Source organism: Papio anubis, chromosome 16, assembly GCF_008728515.1.
Source record: "Papio anubis isolate 15944 chromosome 16, Panubis1.0, whole genome shotgun sequence".
NCBI classification, from domain to species: domain Eukaryota; kingdom Metazoa; phylum Chordata; class Mammalia; order Primates; family Cercopithecidae; genus Papio; species Papio anubis.
Window position 1 is genome coordinate 29,917,206 of NC_044991.1, and position 19,367 is coordinate 29,936,572.

General features: G+C 51.0%; 1 protein-coding gene across 3 annotated transcripts in view; it reads left to right on the plus strand.

Moving 5' to 3' along the window:
* The window catches only part of MED15 (mediator complex subunit 15), an 85,542-nt gene that overhangs the window by 58,820 nt on the left and 7,355 nt on the right, over window positions 1-19,367 (plus strand). For 2 of the 3 annotated variants that reach the window (XM_003905250.4, XM_021921387.2), the window contains 3 exons: window positions 2,708-2,946; window positions 4,793-5,146; window positions 6,790-6,897. In XM_003905250.4, the coding sequence (XP_003905299.1) occupies window positions 2,708-2,946; window positions 4,793-5,146; window positions 6,790-6,897 (701 nt within the window). Of the gene's footprint in view, window positions 1-2,707; window positions 2,947-4,792; window positions 5,147-6,789; window positions 6,898-13,642; window positions 13,763-19,367 lie in introns of all 3 variants that reach the window. The other variant, XM_003905251.4, reaches the window with a different exon arrangement.

Sequence of the window (19,367 nt, forward strand, 5' to 3'; positions counted from 1 at the left end):
CATCTGTAATCCCAACACTTTGGGAAGCTGAGGTGGGAGGATCACTTGAGCCCAGGAGTTCAAGACCAACCTCGGCAAAATAGGAGACCCATTTCTAATAAAATTTAAAAATTACCTGTAGGTACACTTGAGATGCTGAGGTAAGAGGATCACTTGACCCTGGGCGGTCAAGGCTGCAGTGAGCCATGACTGCACTATTGCACTCCAGCCTGAGCTGCAGTGAGACTCTATCTCAATCAGTCAGTCAATAAAATTGGCTGGGTGTGGTGGTACACACCTGTAGTCCCATCTACTTGTGAGGCTGAGGTGGGAGGATGACTTGCTTGAGCCCAGAACGCCGAGGCTGCAATGAGCCATGATGGAGACACAGCATTCCAGCCTGGATGACAGAGCGAAATCAAAAAAGAAACAAACAAATAAACAAAAAGATGAAGAAAGATGTATTAGGTAATTACTTCAATTACATCTCTTTGTTATTGATAAACAGACCAAAAATTCATTTACAGAAAATTTGAACAATGTAATGAACAACTTAATATAAGCATATGATGGAACAATATGTTTCTAAAAATCATAAAGCAAGCTTCAACACATTTCAGAAAATGTAAAAGTATTGTCATACTTTTTGTCGTTGTTGTTGTTGTTTTGAGACAGTCTCACTCTGTCACCCAGGCTGGAGTGCAGTGGTGCAATCTTGGCTCACTGCAACCTCTGCCTCCTGGGCTCAAGCAGTTCTCCTGCCTCAGCCTCCCGAGTAGCTGGGATTACAGGCGCGTGCCACCATGCCCACTAATTTTTGTATTTTTAGTAGAGATGGGGTTTCACCATGTTGGACAAGCTGGTCTCAAACTCCTGACCTCAAATGATCCTCCTGAGCCTCCCAAAGTGCTGGGATTACAGGTGTGAGCCACTGCACCCAGCCGGTCATACATGTTTTATGAATGTCAGAATTAGAAATCTGTTACAAAATAAATTTTAAAAGTTTTACATGTGGCCAGGTACAGTGACCCATGCCTATAATCTCAACACTTTGTGAAGTCGAGGCAGGAGGATCACTTGAACCCAGGAGTTTGAGATCAGCCTGGGCAACAAAGTGAGACTGTCTCTACAAAAATTTTACAAATTAGTTGAGTTTGCTGGCATGCACCTGTAGTTCCAGCTGCTCGAGAGGCTGAGGCAGGAGGGTCACTTAAGCCCAGGAGGTCAAGGGTGCAGTGAGCCACAATGGCACCATTTCAGTCCAGTCTGGGCAACAGAGTGAAATCCCATCTCAAAAAAAAAAAAATCTTACACCCATCAGAATTGCTAAAATGAATAGTGACAACCTCAAATCTTGGTGACAGAGAAACTGAATCACTCATATTGCTGGTCAGAATGTAAAGTGGTTTTACCTTCTTTCAAAATGAAATATGCAACTCTGCAGTTACACTCTTGGGTATTTTTCCTAGAGAAATGAAAACCTCGCATGAAAACCCAGGCACAAATTTTAACAGCAGCTTTATTTGTGGTAGCCCAAATCTGCAGTTACCCAAATGTCCTTCATGTGAATAGTTAAACACAGTGTGAGGTGCTTGTACCATGGAATACCCTGGCAGTACAAGGAAGGAACTGTTGCTAGAACTACAACCTGTATGCTGAATGTAAAAAGCCAAAGGTTCATACTGTATGGTTCCATTTTTGAAATATTATATGTAATTTTGAAATGACAAAATTTTAGAAATGGAGGATGCTGCAGTAGTTGCCAGAGTTTGTGGGTCAGGGTTGCTGAGAGAGGTGGCAACATGAGGGATCCTTGTGGTATGGGAACTGTGTAGTGTATTGACTGGTGGTGACTGAACCCACCCAGGTGGTTAAATTGTCCAGAACTGAGTACACACACCCACACAAGTGAGCACACATCATGGTTATGATACCTTGTAATTTTGTAGAATGTTACCATTGGAGGAAACGGCAAAGTATACAAAGGATCTCTCCATATTTCTTTAATACAGCTATATTGAGACATCATTCTCTTCGGCATACAATTCACCCATCTGAAGTGCTCCACTCGGTAGGTTTTAGTGTAACTCACAGAGTTGTGCAGCCATCATCACAATTTTAGAACATTTTTATGTTCACCCCAAAAGAAACCTTACCTCAGAAAATCTTGTAATTGACTGTTCATATAAGCAGTTTTCATAATAGCCACAAAGTAGAAGCAGCCCAAATGTTCATCAGCTGATGAATGGATAAATAAAACACAGGAAATCGGTGTTGTAGAATACTATTTGGCGATAAAAATAACACGGAAAAGCTGATACATGCCACGACATGGGCGAACTCGTAACTATTATGCTAAAGAAGCTAGTCACAAAACAGCACATGTTCAGTGCCATTCGTACAGAGTCCAGAAGTGGCCAATCCATAGAGACAGAGAGGAGATTACTGATTTCCAGAGTCTAGGCTTCTTATCTATCCAAAAGACTCAGTTGTCCCTTTTCTTTTCTCTTTGGTTATTACAGAGTAACTCGTGATAGGAAATTCCAAAATCAACACAAATGCTACTTCGTATTCTATCTTTCTGTCTGTGGTAAATGGAACGTTCAGATTCCAGCGGCAGCCGTGGCAGTGGAGACTTTGCTGGCTGTTTTGTCCCTCGCTGTGCAGCCCTGCAGCGTTTCTGGAAACCTGCCTTGTGGACTGACTGGCAACTCTGGTCTTTTCTCAGCCCAGCTGCAGCTCCAGCAGGTGGCGCTGCAGCAGCAGCAGCAACAGCAGCAATTCCAGCAGCAGCAGCAGGCGGCGCTACAGCAGCAGCAGCAGCAGCAACAGCAGCAGTTCCAGGCTCAGCAGAGTGCCATGCAGCAGCAGTTCCAAGCAGTAGTGCAGCAGCAGCAGCAGCAGCTCCAGCAGCAACAGCAGCAGCAGCAGCATCTAATTAAATTACATCATCAAAATCAGCAACAGGTACCAGGTCCCCTGTTCCTGCTCTTGGCCTCCCTCCTGCAATGTGAGCCCTGGGCTGGCATCAGTCACGATGCTGGGTGCAGTGCACGGAGCCACCCGTGTCAAGGGTCCTCTTGACACATGTGTGCCTGCCTTTTTCCATGGGCTTCTCGAAAAGTCTGGGACAAGGCTGGGCCCAGTGGCTCATGCCTATAATCCCAGCACTTTGGGAAACTGAGGCAGGCGGATCACCAGGTCAAGAGTTCGAGACGAGCCTGGCCAGCATGGTGATACCCCGTCTAAAAATACCCCGTCTACTAAAAATACAAAAAATTAGCTGGACATGGTGGCGCACACCTATAATCCCAGCTATTCGGGAGGCTGAGTCAGGAGAATTGCTAGAACCTGGGAGGCGGAGGTTGCAGTGAGCCGAGATCGCACCACTGCACTCCAGCCTGGGTGACAGCAAGACTCCGTCTCAAAAAAAAAAAAAAAAAAAGGAAAGAAAAAAGAAAAGTCTGAGACAGGTAGGAAAAACAGGACCTGACTCACTAGGAAGGTTCTGTGATCGAGCCCTTCCATTTGTGCTCGGGGCATCTGGCGGCAGGCCTCCTGTGTGCTTCAGGGGCTGCGAGGGATTCAAACAAGAGTGAGCTGAAGCAAGAAGTGAGATGAACACTCTGAGGCTTGGGACTACTTGAGCCACTGTGGACCATTTTGGCTGAGGACACATGTGCCTCCTGTTTACCTCTCTGTCTTGGGTTCTGGGCTCAGTGTTAGTCAGCCTCCAGCTGGTGTTCCATGGGGTGATGGTGATGTCATGTTAGCAGCACTGCTTCTCAGAAGTTGTTCAGCTTCCCGTGGTTTCCATAGAGAGTCTAGACATGTTAAACATCTGCCCTCACAGCAGGTCTTGGTTGGGAGAGGAAAGCCCCAAAGGGCCCCCACCACCCTCCTACTCCTTCAGGCCTCAGCTTGCTGGGCTTCTCTGGATCTTGGGGCCCCTGTCCCAGAGTTGACAGTGCATCTGCAGCCACAGTTTTCCTTCTCATGCTAACCAGCAGATCTTGACTGTCACCGTGAGGCTCATGCCACTGACCTGTAGGGGCAAAGCAAGCATCATTACAGAGGCTTCAGAAATCTGCAGTTGCCTCAGCTTTTATCCTAGCTTCCATGGAGCTATACCTGTTCATTGTCACCTTTTGCTGAAGCTTCTAGATATGTCCTCTGAACCATCCTAGTGGAATGGTAGACCAGAGCCCAGGCACACGCTTGGTGCCTCCTCAGTGTCAGGAAGGCAGCTGGTGTTGGCCTCGGGGGCCCAGAGTCTTTCTATGGGAGATGTGCCTCTCCCCGTGTGAGTGAGAGGTCAGCCTGTCAGCTCAGGAAGGCCTTTTTTTTTCTTTTCTTTTCTTTTTTTTTTTCTCGAGACTTTTTCTGAGTCTTACTGTGTCGCCCAGGCTGGAGTGGGGCGGCGTGATCTTAGCTCACTGCAACCTCCACTCCGCCGGTTCAAGTGATTCTCTTGCCTCAGCCTCCCAGGTAGCGCTCCTGCCTCAACCTCCCAAGTAGTTGGGATTACAGGTGTGAGCCACCATGCCTGGCTAATTTTTGTATTTTTAGTAGAGACAGGGTTTCGCCGGGTTGTCCAGCTGGTCTCGAACTCCTGACCTCAGGTGATCTGCCCACCTCGGCCTCCCAAAGTGCTGGGATTATAGGCATCAGCCACTGCACCCAGCCAGGAAGGCCTTCTTGATGGCTCTGCAGATGGCCACCTGGGCTTCCTGGGGCCCAGAGTGTCACAGGGAGGAGCTGGTACCACAGAGGCAAATGAGCGATAACCGAGTGCTGCTTGGTCTGTCTCTAGATACAGCAGCAGCAGCAGCAGCTGCAGCGAATGGCACAGCTGCAGCTCCAGCAACAGCAACAGCAGCAGCAGCAGCAGCAGCAACAGCAGCAGCAGCAGGCTTTGCAGGCCCAGCCGCCAATTCAGCAGCCACCGATGCAGCAGCCACAGCCTCCGCCCACCCAAGCTCTGCCCCAGCAGCTGCAGCAGATGCATCATCCACAGCACCACCAGCCGCCACCACAGCCCCAGCAGCCTCCTGTTGCTCAGAACCAACCATCACAACTCCCGCCACAGTCACAGACCCAGCCTTTGGTGTCACAGGCACAAGCTCTCCCTGGACAAATGTTGTATACCCAACCACCACTGAAATTTGTGAGTACCTGTGGCCCGCACTGGAGCACATGCAGCCCATGACTCTGTCAGTAGTTTCTAGACTCTTTGACTAGAGATAGCATGTCCTATTCTTCAAGTGCTGAGACTTCAGGCAGCCCCCGCCCCTTGCCAGCCCTGCTGATTCTAGCATGGCTCAGCAGGGAATCATGTGTTTTGCGTTTTGTGTTCTGAGAGCTGCTTCTGCACCCTGCGCAGGGTGCTGGCTGCTGCTGCTGCTGGGGCACCAAGTCGCATTCCAAGCAGTGTGGCTGATTGCAGCAGTTCTGTGGGCCCTTTCAGGGTGTGAGCACTTCGACTAATGGGCACCACATGGAAGAATGTGCCAGCTCCATCAGTATCTGGTGGTTTGCCAACTGCTCAGAGTTAATGTTCTAAGCAAATATCTTTTTTGTTTTCTTTACACTCTGCCAAGTCTCAGGAGAACAAAGTTCATTACTATATTTTCGAGGGGAGTATTAATATAAAATACTTTTATTCCCAGTCTCATTTTGTATCTCTGCACAAAGCCAGTCTACTCAGTGACATTGGCACAGAGGATAGAGTATGATCACCAGGATGGAGGTAGCTGCATCAAGGGGCCATTTGGATAACTCTGGCTCACTTGGTTTTTGTGGCCTTTTCTATTTGTGATTCATGAGTGGAGTGGGGCCTGAGCCAAATGTAGGGGTGAACAAGAGGCCTCACAGGCAGGCTGGAAGTCCAGGAGAGTTGTGAGGAGCAGATACGGTCACTCATCTGTCACCTGGGAGTCAACACACTGCCTGACCCCTGGGACTGTGCAGAATGAAACCCTTGTGTGCTGCATGGTGGAATGTGCCCTGGCAGGGTTTGCCCTGGTGGCTTGGAGATGTCTAAGGAAGAGCCCCCTGTGTGGTAGTGCGGGCCCATCTCGTCCCTCTGGAGACCCCTCCATGCAGTGGCTCCACAGTTGCCCCTTTTGCCCAAGCTTGCCCCCCACCCGCACTTTTTTTTGTTTTGAAGACAGGGTCTCTCTATGTTGTCCAGGCTGGAGTGCACTGACGTGATCAGACCTCCCTCGCTCAAGCGATTCTCCCACCTCAGCCTCCCAAGTAGCTGGGACTACAGGCGTGCATCCCCACATCTAGCCAAATTTTTGTATATTTTGTAGAGATGGGGTTTGACCATGTTGCCCAGGCTAGTTTTGATCTCCTGGACTTAAGCGATCCGCTGGCCTCGGCCTCCCAGAATGCTGAGAATACAGACAGGAGCTTCTATGCCCTGCCCTCTGCTGGCCAGCTGACCCACCTTCAACAAATCAGGCTGAGTGAGGCTCTCATGGACCATCAGCATGCTTGGCCCAGAGGATGAGCAGGCTAGGCTGTAAGCTCTGCATTGGAAGCTGTCAGTGCTTATGGTGATAGCTGGTGCTGAGGGATGTGTGGAGACATCCCAGTGGGAGGGCCACGCTGCCACTTGCCAGAATTGGATTTGAGCTAATGGGATCCTAGATGGCTAGTGAGGTGACATCACAGCACATGAAGTCATGAAAGTCCCATTCCTCATCTCAAGAAAGGCTCCATTTCCTAAGCTCCCGCAGGAGGACTGGGTTCTGCTCTCTGACCCAGGTGGCTCCAAATCACATTCTCTCTTTCTCCCTCAAGGTCCGAGCTCCGATGGTGGTGCAGCAGCCCCCCGTGCAGCCCCAGGTGCAGCAGCAGACGGCAGTACAGACAGCTCAGGCTGCCCAGATGGTGGCTCCCGGAGTCCAGGTGAGGGCCTGGGGGTGGAGGGCTCCATAGTCACCAGCAGGTGCATGGTCACCTGCACATGGAGTGCTACAGTGAGGATTCTGGTTGGATTAGGGGCTGGGGGCTAAGTTGGTAAAGCAGTTGCTTCTCTCCCCCTTGCACTCTGCAAGACACCCCTGGAGTCCTTGGGGTGGGCAGCTCTGCTTGGTCATGTCTAGGACCCACCAGTCTCATAGTGCGTGTCGTTTCCAGCTTTGCTTGGGCATCCTTCATCATCCCTCTTCCTTGCCACTCTGAGTGACTCAGGGAACACGTATCAGAGAGTAGAAGGCTGCAGTTTTGTCCTCACCTCTCACGTTCCATTTGAGAGTCTGAGTACAGAGCTGACCAGGGTGGAGGGCAGCTTTCTAGACACTCGGAAGCAGATGGGAGCCACATGCAGCAGGAGTGAGGGAGAGGGCATCCTGGTGCTCACCTGCACTCGGGGACTCTGGTGCTGTGTGGTGAGAAGCGTGCCGCTCCCGTGTTGCTGAGCTTGCTGGTGTGTCACATGTGTGGAACATGTGTGTGTCTCTATGTGTCACGTGTCAATGGAATGCAGATGGCCTCACCTGGCCTCCTAGCGTCCTGGGATTGGAGTCCCAGGGTTTCTGTACCTTCTCCTATAGCCCCTCCTCTCCTTACTGCCACTGAGGTGGGGAGACGTACGGTCTGGGGCTTCAGTTTTTCCGCTTTCCGCATGATGGTGGAAACACTGTTGGTCCTGACTCGGAGGGGGTGTTGCCTTTAGAAAGAGTCAGAATGTGCTAGTTGATGTGATAAGACTGTGGCTGGGTCCCAGCCCACAGCTGGCAGTGCGCCTGCACTTTGCTGTCGTCTTAAGGGTGGCAGGCTTCATCTCACACCTGGGGGGTGCTCAGTAATGTCCTTCCTGGTGCCTGCTACCTCTTTTAAGTCCCTGGGAAGCTGTCTGAGGAGGGAATCTGAGGTGTTTAGCTGCAGCTGAGGTTAGCATCCTACCTTGGCATGGCACCAAATGACTTGGGGCCAGGGTCCCCATGTCACATTCTTACTTAGGTGGAGCCCTGTATGAAACATACCACAGAACTCACGTTTACTTACAACTGGGGGAGGCTGACCACTTCGTGTGACAAAGTTGGAGGTCTCTGCCACCTCCCTGTGTGTCTCGGCATGTCCTCAGGCCTCCGGGGGGGCTCCCTTGTCCTGGGCTCATGCAGAGGAGGGATGTGGTGTGTTCACAGTCAGCTTAGTGGTGGCACATAGTGACCGCCCAGCCAGTGGAAGCTGCTGCCTTTGCCTCTTTGGACCGTCGCTCCTCTGTTCAGGACCTTACTTCATGGAAACTTTTGAGATGGAGTCTCTATCGCCAGGCTGGAGTACAGTGGCACGATCTTGGCTCACTGCAACCTCTGCCTCCTGGGTTCAAGTGATTCTCCTGCGTCAGCTTCCCAAGTAGCTGGGACTACAAGTGCTGCGCACCACCATGCCAGGCTAATTTTTGTATTTTTAATAGAGACAGAGTTTCACCATGTTGGCCAAAATGGTCTCGATCTCTTGACCTCGTGATCCGCCCACCTTGGCCTCCCAAAGTGCTGAGATTACAGGCATGAGCCACCGTGCCCGGCCAGAAACTTCTATACTGCAGGTCAAGCCCAGCAGGAAAGCAAGAACTGCTCTTTTCTTTCTTTCTTTCTTTTTTTTTTTTGAGATAGAGTCTCACTCTGTCATCTGGGCTGGGTTGCAGTTGCGCGATCTTGGCTCACTGCAACCTCTGCCTCCTGGGTTCAGGCGATTCTTGTGCCTCAGCCTCCCAAGTAGCTGGGACTACAGACACACACCACCACACCTGGCTAATTTTTGTATTTTTAGTAGCAATAGGGTTTCACCACGTTGGCCAGGCTGGTTTGAACTCCTGACCTCAAGTGATTCACCCGCCTCAGCCTCCCAAAGTGCTGGGATTACAGGCATGAGCCATCACTCCCAGCCTAGAACTCCTGCCTCCCTCCCTCCCTCCTTCCCTCCTTCCTTTTTTTTTTTTTGGACAAAGTCTTGCTCTGTCACCTAGGCTAGAGTGGCTGGAGTGCAATGGTGCAATCTTGGCTCACTACAGCCTCCATCTGCCAGATTCAAGCAATTGTCCTGCCTTTGCTCCCAAGTAGCTGGGACTACAGGCATGTGCCACTATGCCCAGCTAATTTATTTTATTTTATTTTATTTTATTTTATTTTATTTTATTTTTTGTATTTTTAGTAGAGATGGGCCAGGCTGGTCCTAAGCTCCTGACTTCAAGTGATCCACCTGCCTCAGCCTCCCAAGGTGCTGGGATTACAGGCATGAGCCACTGTGCCCAGCCGAACTTTCCTTTTCTTTCCATTTCTTGGTATTTGGAAAGTGAACAGCCATGGAACAGCCCATGTTCTCAGCTGGTGCAGGCCCAGCTGGTACGTTCGTTAGGCTTCTAGCTCAAGGAAGTGTCCGCTCTGCAGTCTCACTGGCATCCCATCACCTTCCAGAAGCAGGATGCCAGTTGTGTGTGCTCATGGCCCATGCTGAGCCTGTCCTTGAAGCGCTGGTCTTCCTGTCAGTTTCTCCACCCCTTGTTTCATGTGGAGGTCCCCGCCCAGCTGGCACAGGAAGGATGGAGAGTGGTTACCACTGTGGTTCATTGCCGAGTGAGTTTAGTGTTTTAAGAATCATTGCCTACCTGCCCTGTGGCACCATGTGCTGCCTTGCGGGGGATTCCCAAGTGCTAGTGGCAGAGGAGCCTTGTAGTTTCTCAAAGTCCAGCAGTGGGTAGGGCGTATCTATGAGGTGCTTCTCAGTCCAAATGTAGCACCTTGAAATTCTGTAACCTGCATTCTGCTGGTTTTCTCTCAGAGCTTGGTCTTGCCTTGTTGCAAGCAGTGCAGTTTCTTGGGGGCTGATTGGACACCCTCACTGTATTGTTCCACCAATAGCAGCTCCCCCTGCTGGGGGATGGGGGGGTTTGGGCGCAGCAAGTGCTCTGAGGGGCCCTCTGGATTGATGATCTTCTTTTGAATCTTGAATTGGCACAGTGACCAGGTGAGGCTACGGTACTCTGATCTGAAAACTTTAAAAGTATGTGTGGTAACTGTAGAACCCAGAAAGTGGAGAGGAATAGAAGTAAGAGAACCATTCCATGAGAGAGAAGGTCTGGTGTCCTTTCTGGTTCTGGCCATAATCAAGGCCATGCTATCCTGCGGTTTTTGTGCAGCATCTTCCACATCAACATGGGATGAAATGTTCTCCTTTAATTAGAAAGCCCTGGTCGACGCCAAGGGACTCTCATCATACTCTGTGAATGTCTCCTGCCATCCTCAGTTACCGTCTTGTTCTTGGACCTTGTAATAATTTCCAATTTTTTGCTGTTACCAATGACACATATCTTGATGTCCTAGATTGTTCCTAGATTGTTCCCGAAACTAATAGAGGTGAGTGACTGGTTCACTTTGAGGGCCTTCAGATCTGATCAGCCGCCATCTAACCAGGAGGTCAGAGATGCAGATTGGAGCTCCCCTTGTGTTGTTCACACAGTGGACATCAGGACGTGGTGACCACGTGTTGCAGCTTTGTATGTGTAAGCTGCTGCATGCTGTGGAAACAGGCCTCTGAGTTCATGAATGAAATTCTGGGACTGGGGGCCCCAATGCAGGCAGCCCTCCATGCCCTGTCTCTCAAGTCCATCTTAGAGCCGAAGAGAGGCGCCCTGTTAGGCCCTTTGCAGTACTGTGGTGATGGGTGTGGTAAAGGGTAGCCTGGGACTGAGTATTCTAGAAAAATTGCTCAGCCTTGTGCTGTGCACACCTGGTTCTCTTTCCAGTGTTATTTATTAGCTGAGAAGGGCGATGTCACCCACAGGGGGATTTAGCAGGACACAGCAGACTTCTCTTTCTCCCCTGTAAAACCAGGACATGCCAGGCACAGTGGCTCATGCCTGTAATCCCAACACTTTGGGAAAAGAGGTGAGAGGATCACTTGAGACCAGGAGTTCAAAACTATCCTGGGCAACACAGCAAGACCCTGTCTCTACAAAAAAATAAAAATAAAAAATTAGCTGGGCACAGTGGTGCATGTCTGCAGTCCCAGCTACTCGGGAGGCTGAGATGGGAGGATGATGCAAGCCCAGGGGTTTGAGGCTGCAGTGAGCTGTGATGACAGCATTGCACTGTAGCCTGGGAGACAGAGCAAGACTCTTGTCTCTTTAAAAAAGCAAGAAACAGGACAGAATGCATCTTGTTTTCTTTTTTTTTTCTTCTTTTTTTAAGACAGAGGCTCTTACTCTGTCACCCAGGCTGGAGTGCAATAGCGCAATCTCAGCTCACTGCAATCTCCGCCTACTGGGTTCAAGAGATTCTCCTGCCTCAGCCTCCCAAGTAGCTGGGATTACAGGCTTGTGCCTGGCTAATTTTGTATTTTTAGTAGAGACAGGGTTTTCTCGCTGGTCTTGAATTCCCGACCTCAGGTGATCCACCCACCTTGGCCTCCCAAAGTGCTGGGATTACAGGCATAAGTCACTGTGCCGGGTTTTTGTTTTTTGTTTTTTGTTTGTTTGTTTGTTTTTGTTTTTTTGTTTTTTTTGAGACAGTCTTGCTCTGTTGCCCAGGCTGGAGTGCATTGGCTCGATCTTGGCTCACTGCAACCCCACCTCCTGGGTTCAAGCAATTCTCTTGCCTCAGCTTCCCAAGTGGCTGGGATTACAGGTATGCGCCATCACACCTGGCTAATGTTTGTATTTTTAGTAGAGACGGGGTTTCGTTATGTTGGCCAGGCTGGTCTTGAACTCCTGGCCTCAAGAGATGTGCCCACTTTGGCCTCCCAAAGTGCTGCAATTACAGGCGTAAGCCACTGTACCTCGCCATGCATCTCATTTTCAAACAGTCCTTATAATACTTTGTCGTTTAACCTTCTGTTCTTTTAGTATGTGAAAACCAAACTCTAATTTACAAGTCACAAAGGATTATCAAAGACAGACCTCCATTATAGACATGTATGTGGCATTGCTGATTCACAGCTGCTCTACTGAAGCCTTGGCCACCCTGGAGGACCCTCTCTCTTTTCTGTGGATCCTTCTGCACAGTGACTGCAGTGGGGAGAGTCAGACCTGGGAGCGGGGAGAGGTTTTTTGGACTCCTCTCTGGGTAGATGTGTGTTGGGAAGTAGTGAAGTGTTGTTGAGAGCTGCCTGGCTCATCGGATCCAGTAGACATAACTGGTGCTTTTGGGTTGGCGTTTGTAGTTGAAACAAATTGGGCTTTCCTTATCAGGAGTTCTCAGTTATAAGAATACCAGTCAGCAGTACATTAGACTTAAGCTTTGCCTTCCTTGTGTTTTTTTGTTTGTTTTTCTCTTCCTGGAAAAAAGTTTGCTTCTCTCATACCATCTGACTTACTTCCAGGCTTTTCTCCCTTGTGGAACGAGTGCTGTTGAGCACTGCTGCACTCTCAGACGGGCTCCTCCGAAGTGCCGCAGGTAGTGGTAAATAGACTCTTACCCCATTGGGATCGCTTCTTTGTTTCTCACCCCCAGTTAGTTCATTTGTTGTTCTGGCTGCAGGAGGAACGAGTGAGGTTCTGGTTGGCATCTGCTAGGCTGTGTCACCCCGTCTTCTCGTGCCTCCTGTGTGTGCCCATGGTTGCGAGTGTGGGCCCTGTGTGTGAGGCCACAGGTCTCCCTGCAGCCACTCTCCTGCTGGAGCTCTGTTACTGGCATCCGTCGCTGCCTGTACTGAAGGCTGGCAGCACCTTCCGGAACTTGGGACCCAGAGCACAGCCTCCCACCATGAGATGTGTTGTTTTTCCGTGGATCAGTCCTGCTTTCTTTCTGAGCCTGGCGTGTTTTATTCTAGTTTGTTACCATCCTAAGTGCCTGTAGGCCTTGCTCTCTAGAAACGAGACTCGGGCCCTATCCCCAACTCAAAACCCAGAGCAAGAGTGGTCGGGCCTGGGCCCACAACAGTGCTCAGCTGCCCTGCTGCCTTTGTAGTTCAAGAAGTGTCCATTGATGAGGGAAATGGTCCTGGCTCATACTGGAGTTCCTGACTCACATCCCTGTGGAGGTGAACTTCCTCATCAGGGCGGAGGCCTGCCAAGCAGTCCCCCTAGGCTTCTCTTGCTCACCTTTGCCCATTTTTGTTCTGAAAGAAAACCAGTTCCTCAATAGATACCAGAACCAGCAGCCTCAGGCCTGGAGGAGGAGAGGTGGATGATTTGGGTTTGGGCTGTAAGAAGTGTGCCACTGAGAAGAAAGGATGCTGTGAGCAGGCTTACCTGAGCTCATGGTTCAGTGGGAGTCGAGTATTCTCATCACAAGCTTTGGTGGAATGTACTCTTGACGTCTGTCCCCGGGAGCCTGGTCTCCAGAAACACCAGCGCCGGCCCTCAAGGTCTGGCTCTGATGGTTCTGTGGGCTATAGAATTCTAATCTGTTAGTGAGGTGTGTTCAGAAGTGTGTTGAGGACACCAGTGCAGGAGAGCAGCCAATAGAATAGAAAGGTCTGGAAGCAGCATTCTTGGCAAATCTTCTAGATTCCCAATGCCCAGATAGACCTGGAGGTGCTGTGGGCTTGAATGTGTGGGCGGCCTCCCCTCCCAGGCTGCCCCGAGCTGTCCAAGGGTTCCTCACCCTGGTGCTCCTTCTTGCAGAGGCTACACATGTCCTCTCCATCTGCCCAGGCACTGAGTTTCTTTGTTGCGATCACCTTGTCTGTTGTCCCTCTGTCCTCAAAGATGATCACGGAAGCCTTGGCCCAAGGTGGGATGCACATAAGAGCCCGGTTCCCGCCTACCACCGCTGTGTCCGCCGTCCCGTCAAGCTCCATCCCTTTGGGCAGACAGCCCATGGCACAGGTATTTAACGGGGCAGCGCCCAGGGCACGGCTGGGAGCTCGGGGCGTCCTCTGAGCGCCTTTGTAAAGCACACCTGTCATTATCATTGCCGGTGACTTCCTTTATGGTGGCTTTCAGAGTGCCAAACCCACAGTCACCTTTTTTTTTTTTTTTAAATGAAGCTAAGCCCAGCTTGTGCTTCTTGAGAGGATATGAATAAATATCTGGGTCTTTTCAGCTTAAAATAGTTATACTGTACGCATTTTCATGATAAAAATAAAACAGAAGCTAAGCAAAAGTTTTGCTTTCTAGAGCTGTGCTATCTAAGCATGTGTGGCTGTTTACATTTAAATTAACTAAAATTAGGCCGGGCACAGGGGCTCATGCCTGTAATCCCAACACCTTAGGAGGCCGAGATGGGAGGATCACTTGAGGCTGGGAGTTTGAGACCAGCCTGGTTCACATAGCGACATACTCTCTAATTATATATACATATATGTTTTATTTTTCATGGGAAAAAATATATATATATGTGTGTGTATTTTTTTTATTTTTTGAGACAGAGTCTCGCTCTCTGGCCCAGTCTGGAGTGCAATGGCACAATCTCGGCTCACTGCAAGATCTGCCTCCTGGGTTTGCACCATTCTTCTGCCTCAGCCTCCTGAGTAGCTGGGACCACAGGCGCCCGCCACCATACTCGGCTAAATTTTTCTATTTTTAGTAGAGACGGGGTTTCACCGTGTTAGCCAGGATGGTGTTGATCTCCTGACCTCATGATCCACCCGCCTCAGCCTCCCAAAGTGCTGGAATTACAGGCATGAGCCACCGCGCCCGGCCATATATTTTAAAAATGGAAAAAAAAAAAAAAAAACCCAAAAGTCAACTAAAATTAAATAAAATGAAAAAATGCAGTTCCTCAGTTGTACCAAATAAATTTCAAGCCCTCATTTGCCCACAGGGAAGCTAGTGGCTGCTGCAGTGGATAGCACAGACTCCAGAACGTGGCCTTTGTGGCCAAGATGGCATTGGGCCATGCTGTTGTAGAGTTTGCTGTGTAGAGTGTGTAATTTGTAATACACATCCCCTTTCTAGGTAGAGGTAGACTTCTGTGTACATTTTGCTTTTCAGGGATATGAATTCCCGGCTTCTCTTTATTGTATGAAATTTGGAATTGCTCCATGGTACAGTCATTTGTTTAACAAGTAGTTACCACATGCATTCTGTGTGCCAGGCACTGTGCTAAGGTTCTGAGAATAAAATGATGCTGAAGTTCTCTAATCATACAGGCTTTCCATTTTAGTGGGTTTGTTGTGGAAACCTCAAATTTGCCAAAAGAACTTTACAATTCAGTTTCTGTTTTAGGGGAAATGCCTCTATAAGCCTAGCAGACAGTGGTCCCTGCCCATCCCTGAATGCCCAGGTGCAGGCACTGCCACCACCCTGGCTTGTGCAGCGCTGTCTCTGCAGCTCTGTTCTACAGAGGAAGAAGTGGAGGCTGAGCCAGGATGGCCCTTGGTCCATGTGGGCCCAAGTCCGGTGCCACACACCACACACTGCCAAGAGAGTGGCCTGGGCCCCCATTGGGTGCATGTTAAGCTTTTGCCTTCCCTGCATACTAACCCCCTGGGTTACCCGAGATGTGCCATTTACATAGTTACTGACTGGAACTTAGGTTCTCTGGCAGGGACCTCCTTTTTGGTAGTTGTTGAATTACAGCGGGAGGAAGTGCCTGGAATTGGCTGGTGGAAAGGCTTTGGTGAAAGAGCTCTCCAGAGGAGCGGAAGTTGGGGGTGAGGAAGTAGGTTGTTTGGCTGTGGTGGAAAGGAGGCCAGTGTGGGCAGAAGCCAGGGTGCAGTTCCCCATGGCCTGGAGGCTGTGAGCTCCGGATCCACTCACATGCTGCTGGTGTCTCCTTGACCAGACAGACCCCTTTGGGTTCTGCATTCTTGTCTGCTAAAACTGCTTCTTCTCCTTTCCTGTAGCCTCTGGCTTAGTATCCACTGGGTTCACAGAATCAGGTTGGGTTGTTATGTGGAGGAATGACTTTAGTAGCAGCGTGTAGGACTGATTTTTATAAACACAAAAAGTCCCCAATGTTTTCAGTGTGTGATACGTGCCAGTGCCAGGCCTTGAGCTAAGCTCTTTGTGTACAGAGCCTCACTGTTTCTCGTTGCAGCAGGTCATAGTTCGAACATTTAGCCCCTTTTACAGACTGAGAGTGCCCCCAGGGAGCCACCAAGTCAGTATCGAGGGCTCAAATGAAACCCTTGCGCCTTGGCCTCTCAGCAGGATTCTTCTGGCAACTCCTCACTCCCCTTCCTGCTGGGCTGATGACCTGGCTCCTCCTTCTTGTTTACTGGGCACTCTCGGGTGGGCCCCCCCATTATCCCGCAAGACCAGGCTCTGTCCTGGGCTTTGGCTTGCCCATACTGTGTTGTGGGCTGGCCACTCCCCACACCCAGCTGCTGGTGTTGCCACCTAGACTTCTCATAGGCAGCCCCTCCCTCCCTCCTTCCCACCAGTTCCCAAACCCACTCAGTCTTTCCCTCCCCAACCTTCCCTGGCCCTTAGATTAAGGCTGCCCTGAGTTATGCCAGCTAATAAGTCTCACTCTCTTTAGAAGCTTCCAATCCCCATAGGCAAGGAGGTAAGGTGGAGCAGAGGAAGCATAGAGAAATATATGATGAAGCCAAAAAGTTAGTGCCTTGGAGTAAATGCCATGGAGAATTCTGGTTTGTCCTCTTTGCACTGTGTGGGTTGAGTGAGAGCACCGGCATGGGAAGATGCTGGCTAACTCCACACAGATTTAGTCACCAGGTTCTGCCCATTCGCACTGGCAGTGAGGGGCACACCTCTGAACCTTTGGGATTGTTCACTGAGGACAAATGTGGCGGCATTTAGAAAGTATTCCTTGTCCTGGCAGTAGACAAAAGCCACAGGATTTATGGAAAGAGGAAGGAAGGCACAGAACTGGGGCAAAGTTCTGGTTTTGTTTCTGTTTTGTTGTTGTTGTTGTTTATTTGTTTGTTTTTCTTTTTTTGAGACAGAGTCTCATGCTTGTCCCCCAGGTAGGAGTGCAATGGCGTGATCTTGGCTCACTGCAGCCGCCACCTCCTGGGTTCAAGTGATTCTCCTGCCTCAGCCTCCCAAGTAGCTGGAATTACAGGTGCCTGCCAGCATGCCTGGCTAATTTTTGTATTTCTAGTAGAGATGGGGTTTCACCATGTTGGCCAGGCTGGTCTTGAACTCCTAACTTCAGGTGATCCGCCCGCCTCGGCAACCCAAAGTTTTGGGATTATAGGCCTGAACCACTGCACCCAGCCTTGTTCTGTGTTTTTAAAGCAGATTTGTTCATGCTTGTCAGCTGCAAGAAAGGAAACTGGCAGGAGTTTAGGGAGGGAGAAAAGCCAATGGAGGGACACCCTGGAGTGGAGGCCTCCCTGCTGCCCAGGCAGCTGCTCTGCAGCCCTTGCTGGTCCTGGCCTTCCCCGCAGAGGGCCCTCCCCCAGCTCAGCCCTCTACGTTTGGCTGCAGTACAAGGCTCCCTGGTACAGCCTCCCATACCTGGCTGTGGGACAGCCTTGGGGACGTGAAGCATGCTGGGCCCTGTGTACCAAGGGCATTCACCTGCCCACACCAGCTGGCTCCAGAGGTGTGCTGCTGCTTTTGTGTCATTATCTTTCAATCCAGTCCCTTCCGAGAAAAGAGAGTTTATCCCAGCAACGTATCTGTTGACCTCACCGGAATTGCCCCACTGTGTCCCATCTGAGCTCTCAGGAGCCAGAACCTGCTGACTCTGGTGTGTCCAGTTGGCCATCCAGTGGCCACTGTCCTTCCAGCTACCTGCCCTCAGCAGTCAGCAAGACGAAGTCTGGAGACCACACTGCCTGTCTGCTCTTGTTCTTTCCTTGTGGCAACAAATTGGGTCCAAGAAAACAGGTGGAGCTAAAAGAGTGGGAACGTACGTGCCCCACGGGCTCTTCTCCAGAGGGCTCGCAGGGCCCGGGCTTCCTCCCTCTGTCTTGACGGCCCATGGCTGCATCTTCCTGTAACGGTGGGCATGCCTCACGGACTCAGGCTACCAGGTCCAAGCAGGATTCTGTGCTGGGTGCATGCTGGATATGGTGCCCAGCACAGGGGCCCAGGGGGTGGCATAACCCATGCCACAATCCTCCCTTGGCAGGTGTAAGCAGGCAGTGCCTTCCTCACTAGGGGCTTGTCATTTGACTAGAGAGACACTGTTGCCTCCCTGTTCCCTGCTCCAATCCCAGACCTGACACGAGCCCAAGGACTGGGAGTTTTCTTTCTCGCCTCTCTGGCTGCCTCCCTAGAGCCTAGAGCCTGTCTTTGGATGAGTCTTTGGGGAGCTGCTTCTCATCCCAGGTGCTGGACTTGGACTGCCTGCCACAAACACCTGGGCACAGGGCCTGGTTTCCTGCTCTCATGCTCTTGGAAATGAATGGGTTCCCTTTGTTTGTTGTTCTTCCCACTAGAAATCTCCCTGCCTCCCATCCTCTGGGCTCTGCTGGCTGCCAGCTGCCAGGGTGAAAGCCGTGTTCCACTGCGCCCTGGGGAGGGCCTCTAGGGGGCACACTGAGTGCTGGAGCCTGGAGCAAGGAACGGTTCCCAGTATATGGGGGGGACCGAGGGGAGCGCGCAGTGCTGCCAGCCTTGCCTTAGGGTTCCTCTGTGGGATGGAGCTCCTTGGACCAGCCTTTCTGCCCTCCCACCTCCTCTCTGGCCCACTGTGTTCACCTGCCTTCAGCTCCAGGCTGCTGTGTGGGTCCCTTTCCCAGAAATGCAGTTCATGCCATTGTTGCTGGGGTGTTGATGTTTAACGTGCCTGAGCTCCCTTCATCACTAGGGTGACCTTGAGCAAGTCACTTCCCTCTGAGCTCCCTGTTCCCAACCTGTGACACAGGTGACAGGTGGTGTGCACTTAGAAGCTCTTTCCCTAGCAGGTGTGACATTCTTGTCCTGGGCCCTTTGCTAGTAGCTGTGACACACCGGCGCCCGCGCCCCTGGCCGAATATGACCACAGAGTGCGCAGAGCAGCAGTTCCTCTTGGTCCTTGGCCCTGTGCCCGCTAGGGGCTCATCCTTTGACTGGAGAGGCACTGTTGCCTCCCTGTTTCCTGCTCCAGTCCCAGACCCGACATGAGCCCAAGGGCTGGGAGGTTTCTTTCTCACCTCTCTGGCTGCCTCTCTAGAGCCAGTTCTGTCTTCAGATGAGTCTTTGGGGTGCTGCTTCTCATCCCAGGTGCTGGACTTGGACTGTCTACCACTGACACCTGGGCACAGGGCCTGGCTTCCTGTTCTCGTGCTCTTGGAAATGAAAGGGTGCCCTTCGTTTGTTTTTCTTCCCACTGGAAATCTCCCTGCCTCCCATCCTCTGGGTTCTGCTGGCTGCCAGCTGCCCTGGCCTGGAGCAGCTGAAGAACTGAGATAGACCTAAGTTCTGGGTGGGTGCTTGGGGGTCCCACGGGCGTGGCTGGTGAGATTGCTGCTTCGGGGCCAAAGTGGGTGCTGGGCTTCCTGAGGTTCGAGAGCAGATAAGAACTCTCGAGTGGCAATGAGGGCCGTGTGGTGGCCTTCCCTGCTCGGCGGCCTCTGCCCAGCCTGCAGCT